Here is an 8,498-nt window from a genome sequence, read left to right on the forward strand (position 1 = left end):
AAAATCCTGGTAAAAGCGCACACCCCGACCGCGCACAGGGTAAAACACTCACAGAGTTCAATTGATCTGTTTGGATCAGACAGATCCAACTGACTGATGAATTAGCGCAGATTTTTCWGCAGATGGGAACCAGGAGGAAGTGCGTTCAGACCCCAGTGTGTGAAGTGATGCTAATTTAAGTGAAGTCGCTTAATTTAATTTATTATAAGTTATTGGGGCCACAGTCAGTGGTTTTTGTCACTACGGAGAAAAATKTAGATGCATTTATCTGCTTAATTTGTGATGGGATCTGGATTCACGGTGAATATTAACTAAACCGGTAAATATTAACTAATTCATATTAACTAAATTTAGCCGCATAAAATGCGGCTAAATAGCCGATGTTAATATGATTGTAATTTCACGGATAAAAATAGTACATGACCGATTTTTTTTATGTTGTCGGTCAAGATGACGGATAACAAAAAAAGTCTAGCGCGACCTGCCTCCCTGACMCCAACTSACACACATCTTCATTCACAGTCTTGTAAATCGATGTTTCTTTTCTTAGACATTTTGATGTTAGCTTGTCGACGTCTCAGTTTTATTCGCTGGGAAAATCAATAAGCAGCTTGAGGTGACTCTGCTGCTCTCTAGTGGCGAGAAACCATAAYGTTGGTTGGTAACAATCGGAATGCATTATGGGAGATGTAGTTTGTAGTCAATTCATGCTCAAAACCTATTTTAAGTCAATCATGGGCCTATAAAACGCTGGGGGAGCCACATAAAATGACATGGCGGGCCACATATGGCCCGCGGGCCTTGAGTTTGACACATGTGGAGTAGATGAACAGCCCTGGTGGAAAATGAAATCACTCTTGAAGAGTGAACACTTTTTCCTTCTACTCAACTTTCCACTCTTTTTTTATATGGAGCCAATCATCAAAATCGACAGAAAAAAACTTTAAATATATATTGAGATTCATTTTGGACCCATTTACTAAAATTACATTTCATTTGACCGTATAATTTGTACATGCAAGATGTAGAAAAACCTCAAGAGGACGAGCAACAACACGACTAACCAGCTAAAGAAACAATAGCAGCATCAGGGAATAGACCAGAGGACTGAACTGGATTCCCGTTTGAAGAATTTTCTAATCAAGTCTGATCTGGTTCAGCTGGGGGGGAGGGAGAAAAAACAGCCAGCCGTGAGGTTAGATCACCAGCAGAGGGAGAGCATGCGACAGGGACCGAGCATTTGAACGTGCAGTTTCGCTTTCTTTAGTAGCCAACTGGATTAAAACGATTCACCACCGCCAGTCTGACCTTCTCTGGTCCGTAGAGCTTGTCCGCGTACTCGTTGAGCAGGTTGAAGGCCTCCGCGGTGCACTTTCTCTCGTTCATGTTGCAGGTGATGAGGATCCCCTGCATTCCCACCTCCAGCTCCCGGGAGCCCTTCCACCGCTTGCCCTGCTGACCGGACACATAGCGCTTCTTGCTCCGCTTCCTCGACTCGTTCTGCACGGCTGACATGTTATCGACGGGCTTTCTCCCACAGACGCGAGGTGGAAGTATTTTTAACCTCCTCTAGGATCTCCACTGACAAGGCTACCGTCAAGGTTCCGGTTCTTCTTCTCCTCCGGTTTTGAAGCTCCGCAGGTTAACGGAACCGCAGCTTTCCACGGGACCTTTAGGGTTCAATGAGAAAAATCGATCAGACACTAGCGGGTTTCCTTTCTCGCACGTGTTCAGCTTAAAACCGTAAACTAGCTGGATCGAGTCACAACATTGCACGTTTGTTGGTTGTCCTCTACGGCGTGTCAGGAAGGACAAAAAGACTCATCGACCGAAAAAAAAAAGGCGAATAGGAAACGGGACACCGAGTGAGCTGGGGGGAAACTGAAAAAACATAGAATGAGTCAGAGCTGGGTAGAGTACCCAAAAATTGTACTCAAGAGTAGTTCAAAAATATTTTAAATAGCCATCCAAGAAATACTCAAGTAAAAAAAGTATTTGGTAAAGTCTACTCAAGTACTGAGTAACTAATTAAATTATCAATAAATAATAAATATGTAAAAATTACATAATCAGATGGGCTAAAATATAAAGTTGAGTAGAAATTTTGTCGTATTTGATGACCCAAATACGACAACTTGGTCTCTGTTTTCATATAAATGATGGGAATTAACTGGAAAACCAAGTGGAAGAGAATTAATCAGAAGATAAAACTGTTTGTGTTAAAGACAAACAAATATTAGTGACTGAATCAGACAAAACTACTTTATTTTATATTTCTTGTATTAAAAATCATCAACATGAGCTTCTTGTTTTAAAATGCATGACAAAGTATTCTGTGTTAGCATAAGACTTACAAAGCAACATATTTCGTCTTTGGCCATTTTGGATATTTCTTGTAAAATCCAAAATGTTCATGGTAGCATATAGCCTACACTCCTTTTCTAGAACTGGACAATAAATGGAATAACAATCATTTAACTTTCAACCTGGGCAATATTCCATCACAAAAGCCATTTTTGGAAGGATAATACGGCTACATAGGGCTTCATAACCATTTCCAGACCTGTTAAGGCAGGGGTGTCAAACTAGAGTCCTCAAGGGCCACTGTCCTGCAACTTTTAGATGTGCCTCTGCTGCACCAAATCTGAATAATTAGGTCATTAACAAGGCTCTGGAGAACTTATCTACACAAGGAGGAGGCAATGAAGCCATTTCATTCCAGTGTTTTGTACCTGTGGCACATCTAAAAACTGCAGGACAGCAGCCTTGAGGACTGAAGTTTGACACCTGTGTGTTAAGGTGTTTCTCCAGATTTGCCTTTTCAGATCTTTTTACGTAAAAGAAAAAAAAAAAAAAGGTTATAAATCATAGCTCTTTCATAACTCGATCCTGGTCTTAAGAGACAGGGTCCAGCTGGACTGCACAAGGTTTTGAACCTGTATGCGGTCCGTGTGAGTTTTTACAAGGAGTTTTATTGTGTGTGTGGTTTTGGGAACTGATGGTCTGACAGGACAACCCACCCGCTTTCCCCACTGTCCGACTGTGATTGCTGTGCTCTTCCTAAGTGTCGAGCTCTAAAGAAATACTATGAGTTAGGGTAAATACTTTTTCACAGCTGCTTCTCCGCCCGTTCAGCAACTTTTTCTCTGCGGCCACCTGTATGGAAGTGTAGAGTTGACCTGACAGAGTGATACAGAAGACCCAGCAGCAGGGGGAGCCACTGAGCTGCTCTTCAAGAGCGCAGACTCCCATTTAAAGAACCCACAGCCTCTCTCTTTGCCCCCAGAGCGGCGAACCGGACAGCAGTAGAACCCCCGGCCGTGATTTGGACCGCCGTTTGACACAACCTGCCGCCTCGCACGGCGACCACAGGCGCACAGAGGGGAGGTGACCTTTGACCCTTTTGCTGTGAGAACCCCACTGAGCCGTTTGGCACAGGAGGAGAGTATGTTTGTTGACAAAGAGGACAGGATGCTTCTGGGTGGGTGCAGAGAGCCAGAGGTGGAGGGATGAGGAGTTTTTGGATCAGTATAAACAGTAAATGAGGATTTCAGAGGTTCTCTGTGTTTCACAGTGGTTGGTTTAGGTCTCGTGGTGGATGGATTTGGAGTGGAAGTGTTTTCAGGCAGAAAGGGGTTGGGTAGAACTGGAGAGACCTCGTTTTTTTTATTATTTTTACGACATGTATCTAACCTTAAACGTCCATTCAGTTTGCTCCAATCAACAACTTTCGGCACTGCAAAACATTTCTCTGACTGTCTGCTTGTTGATTGGTGTGGTTCTTCACTTGCCTGATTAAAGACTTCAACATTTGAATTTACAGATTTCCATACCATACATGAATCTCGAGTATTATTCAGTATGTTTGGGTTTTCTGTTCTCTCGTGTTGTGAATGATTCATTCCGTCCCACTCCTGACATCTGCCGTCATAATCTGAAACGTAGCCAACCTCTCCACCTGAGATTGTATCCGTTTCAGTCTGATCAGATACCAACACCACGTCATCGTAAGAACCGCACCGCTCATCCGTTTCCACCAAAAGATCCCGCTCCTCTTTGTCCACAGGAGATGTTTTGACGACGTGAGGTAGAGAGGAAATGCAGCCAACAGTGGTAGAGAACAGAACATGGCTGCTGCTTCTGTCACCGGGAGGTGAGCTACAGTTTGACAGAACTGTGGACAAAAGAAGACGGGGAACAACATGTGCTGTCACGGATTTGTCGGTTTGTCCCTTTAGAGGTGCCATTGTTACATTCAACAGTGTCTTTGGTGTTATTAGGCTGTGACACGTTTGACCTGAGCTTGAACTTGGAGGCTCCCCATGAGGAGGATGTTTCTGACGAGCTTTCAATGAAATATTGGATGATGATGAGCTCTTGCTGCTGTTGAGGAAATTTGCTTTTTTCCTAGCATCATTCTGCTTTTCTTGTATTTTTTCTGAAGGAGGGACGGTTTTATTGAAAAAGGATTTGACCATTGATGGAGTCTGTAGGAAAATAAACCAGATAATTGGTTAGTTAAAAAAAAGAAATTCAAAATATTCTCTTAAAATTTCATCTCCTACAGTTCAACACTTATAATGGTGCAAGTTGTCACATTTAACCACAAACGTTGAAGTATGTTATTGGGACTTGATGTGATGACAGATCAGCACATAGCTGTGGCTAAGCCTGTCGCAATAAGGAATTAATTAAACGATACATTAAAATAATTTCCATTCTGATATTTTTTGAAGAGTAATTTTGTTTACAGAAATCTTATAATCCATTGTACTTATGGTTTGGGTTGTATTTTCTTTATTTCCATTTTATGTATTACTTTGGTTGTTGTGTTTTTATTTTAGATATTTCAAACATATTCCAACTCCAGTGCTCTCTACAAAACGAAAGTTTATTGGTTTTTGAGCAGGCAAAGCTGCATTATTATGCCGTTGACATATCATTTGAAAAATGGTCTCAAACCAAGAAGATTATCATTTATCGCAATAACTTATGGGCCAATTTATCTTCCAGAAAGATTTTTATTGCGACAGGCCTAGTTGTGGAGAATTATGAGTAATAAGGAAAGATGTTGTACGTTTTACAACAGTAAGTTTACTCTGATACCCTCGAAAAAATCCACTGCAACCAATTTATTATCCTAAAGATAGAAATATTGAAATTTTAAATCTTTTTCACAAGAATGTCCTGGCCAAACTGTCTTTAGAAATTCTCTCAGGAAATAGTTGGCGTGTGTACTTTAAAGTGTAACAAAACCCCCTGTGAAAGAATAACCCGCCTGCAGTCAGTCTTTGAAAAAAAATAAAATAAAATAAAAATTCCATCCAAGAGGGCGGAGCGAAGAAACACTGAAGTGTGTGGCCAGGTGTGGGATGAATTACAGGTGGTGAAGCAGAGCTGTGGTCATATTTTTTTTCTGTGACAAATTTGAATGTTGATTCTCACAAATGTTTTTTCAAAAGAAACCTTTTGAACACACTGCACTATTATTATCTTTCAGTGTTTTTTTTCTGTTTTCAAGCACAAAACTTTAGAAAGAGGAAGAAGATAATTCTTCATCATTTTCTGAAGTCAGTTTATTATTTAGCTAAAATTAAAAACATGAGATCACAAGATTTCAATATTTTCCACATAGAAAAGCCTAAAATACAAAGTTGATGCTAAGAATCTGAGGAGTCTGGGTTCTTTCAGGACGTCGTTGGGGGTCCACTCACCCTCGCCAGGCTCCGGGTGGTCTTCAGCACACATCCATCTCTCATCATTCTGATGGCCAGCTGAGCTGTATTTCGAGCATCATCTAACCCTGAAAGGCAAAAAGAAACAAAAGGAATGTCAAAAGGACTCCAAAGTTTGAAAAGGCTGAATTAAAGAAATGTCACTTTCGGTACCAGAATGTTCTCTCCCAGAAAACTGTATTCCCAAATCTTGAAGTGCTCCGTTCAGGCCTTTGGGTTTCCGGCTGTAAAAGAGCTGGAGATGGAGAAAAAAGTGAAGCGCAGTGACATAAATAGATAAGGTTCAAATTCATCTGTTCTATTATAATGCATAAAAAAATTGGAATGCAGTGACCCCCTTTTCACTTCCAATACTGATACAGATATCTGAAATGTAGCTTCGGCCGATACCAACCTGATACAGACAGACAGTGCTGAACTGACTCAACATTTTTTTTCCTCCAAACACAACCATAAATGTACTGAATTACAAATTTATTTGATAACTCTACATCAGTACAGCACATTTAAATACACCAATAGCTTCACAAGCTTGGCCAAACATGTAAAAACAACTATAACTTGTTCAGTCATTATTGTTGGAATTTTAACAGCAATTGTAAAATAAATAATAAGGAAAATGAAACTGACAAAAACAATAGGCTGATTAACTTGGTGAAACATGTCAAAATAAACTGCAACAAACCTTCCTTCAAATGATTCAGAAAGTGCAATTAAGAGTTTTCAATCTAATGTAAAACAAATAAAGCATGATGTTTCTCAGAGCACGAAGCATAGAATTAGATTGAATAGATCTGTCCTGATGGATCAGGCACTGATCCAGAATTTTCTTTCAATACCGGGACAGATACAGAGATTAACATCGGATCAATGCATCTCTAATAAAATAATGTTTTATCGCATTGTTCAAGTTAATAAAAAACACTTCATATCTGCAGCATAAACCAGAATATTATAAGAAAACATCCACAAACAGTGGGGGAGTTTTAGATGAGCTGGTAGTTACCCTGTATGTGCTTCTCAGGTCTATCCAGCTGCTGAGAACATCTGGTTTATGAAGCTGTTTGCGTTTGCACTCGTACTGCAAACAAACGCCAAGATCCCAGTCTGAAAACACAACACAGATAATTCCACTTTAAATACTTTTTGCTTTATGAAAGATCAGAGACATTTTCAAAACACAAAAATGTAATTGCTAACAGTTTAATCATAAGTACTGTGGTTTTAAAAGGCATGTTACATTTCACTGTTTGGTTTTGTGATTTTCATAAGAGCTGATAAAGCTGGCATTTACAAGTTATCTTGGGAATAAATATGTTGTGAAATTTCCACCTTTTATGTAATGCTTTATGCAAAACAGTATTAAAACAGCAGTATTTTCAAAGTGATGATGCCTTTTTTACCAGGAAAGTTGAGTGCTCTATATTATATACTGCTCAAAAACATAAAGGAAACACTTCAGTGTTCACTTAAATGTTAAAGTGTTCCCTTTATTTTTTTGAGCAGTGTGTGTGTGTGTGTGTAATATATATATATATAAAATTTATTTATTTTTTAATAAAATTAAAATTTTTAAGAGGTTGGACACAAGGAAAAAAACAAGAATGAAACTAAATGGGAAGAAGATGAACTTGAAGAAAAAACAACATGTTAGGAAATAAGGAGAGAAATAATGCATAAAAACAGAAAACACACTTTTTTTTCAAGATATAACAATTAAAATACATAACAGAGAAGGAAATACAAAAATAAGGGCAGAACTTTAGACAAATGACTAAAAGACACAAAGTTTTGAACTAGAACTTTTTTCCAAACTCCATTTCTAATTTCTTTTTCCACACTTTCTCCATTCTTGCAAACAAGAATTAAAAATACAAACAAAAAAAAACTCAAATCAAATTTCATTATTTCAGCTCGTTCCAGCCGGCCCGGGTGCTGTGATGAACCGACTGTTACCTGACCAGGTGAGGAAAGTGCACAGTTTCTGGGACGCGTCAGAGGCAGAACACGTCTGCTGCTTGTTGGGAAACATCACTCTCTTGTCCAGCTGCAGGTTCTGCACCCAGCGGTTGAACCGAGAGAGGCAAATCTGAAGGGGGACACCAGTTTCTACTTGCACCTATTTAGCGAGCAAAAATCAAGCAGTCAGGTGTGTGTGCGAGGAAGTTTCTGTATATAAAAGCGTTCTGCGTCATTACCTGTGTGATTCCAGTAAGCTCAGTGCAGAACTCGGAGAGAACAGGATGCTCCTGAGGTTGAACGTACGTATGAAACTCAGACTCGACCTCCCCTGATGATGTGTTCAGTAGGACAGCAGGGAATTCAACTGCAGGGAGAAGAAAAGGTGATGGACTCCAGTCCACAGAAACAGAATTGTATCAAATCAAAGTGATAAAAATGCAACCAATACTTACTGATTTCTTGTCCGTAGTTATTTTTTTCTCTCCAACAAGTAGACTCAAAGTCGATCACAATCAAGTATGAAAATATCTGATCTGGAAGAAACGAGCATTCATATAAAGTAAATAAATAAAACCCGTCTAGAAAATACGCTTACTTGTCTACAGTCTTGGCAAATTAAATTTAAAATAATACTCACTTGATATCACTGATTTCTTCAAACCAGAGGCGGACTGACTTCTCTGTCTCAGTAATCCTAATCTCCTTTTGCAGGAAACAAACAAACAAACAAAAAACTAAATCCAGAAATTTAACAGAGATTTATATACGGTGAAGTATCACGAGGCAGGTTTATTTAAAAAT

General features: G+C 39.4%; 2 protein-coding genes across 2 annotated transcripts in view; both read right to left on the minus strand.

Annotated features, from left to right (window-relative positions):
• The window catches only part of thumpd1 (THUMP domain containing 1), a 5,214-nt gene extending 3,312 nt beyond the window's left edge, over positions 1–1,902 (minus strand). Inside the window, exon 1 of the mRNA XM_008438579.2 lies at positions 1,309–1,902. Within this exon, the coding sequence (XP_008436801.1) occupies positions 1,309–1,515 (207 nt within the window). The 5' untranslated portion in view covers positions 1,516–1,902. The remainder of the gene's footprint in view (positions 1–1,308) is intronic.
• An 815-nt stretch (positions 1,903–2,717) lies between these two features.
• The window catches only part of eri2 (ERI1 exoribonuclease family member 2), a 6,614-nt gene continuing 833 nt past the window's right edge, over positions 2,718–8,498 (minus strand). Inside the window, exons 2-9 of the mRNA XM_008438480.2 lie at positions 8,335–8,399; positions 8,150–8,230; positions 7,934–8,061; positions 7,692–7,854; positions 6,742–6,842; positions 5,889–5,970; positions 5,715–5,803; positions 2,718–4,487 (exon numbers count right to left, since the gene is read on the minus strand). Coding sequence (XP_008436702.1) covers positions 3,132–4,487; positions 5,715–5,803; positions 5,889–5,970; positions 6,742–6,842; positions 7,692–7,854; positions 7,934–8,061; positions 8,150–8,230; positions 8,335–8,399 — 2,065 coding nt within the window. The 3' untranslated portion in view covers positions 2,718–3,131. The remainder of the gene's footprint in view (positions 4,488–5,714; positions 5,804–5,888; positions 5,971–6,741; positions 6,843–7,691; positions 7,855–7,933; positions 8,062–8,149; positions 8,231–8,334; positions 8,400–8,498) is intronic.

Source organism: Poecilia reticulata, linkage group LG1, assembly GCF_000633615.1.
Source record: "Poecilia reticulata strain Guanapo linkage group LG1, Guppy_female_1.0+MT, whole genome shotgun sequence".
Classification (NCBI taxonomy): Eukaryota; Metazoa; Chordata; class Actinopteri; order Cyprinodontiformes; family Poeciliidae; genus Poecilia; species Poecilia reticulata.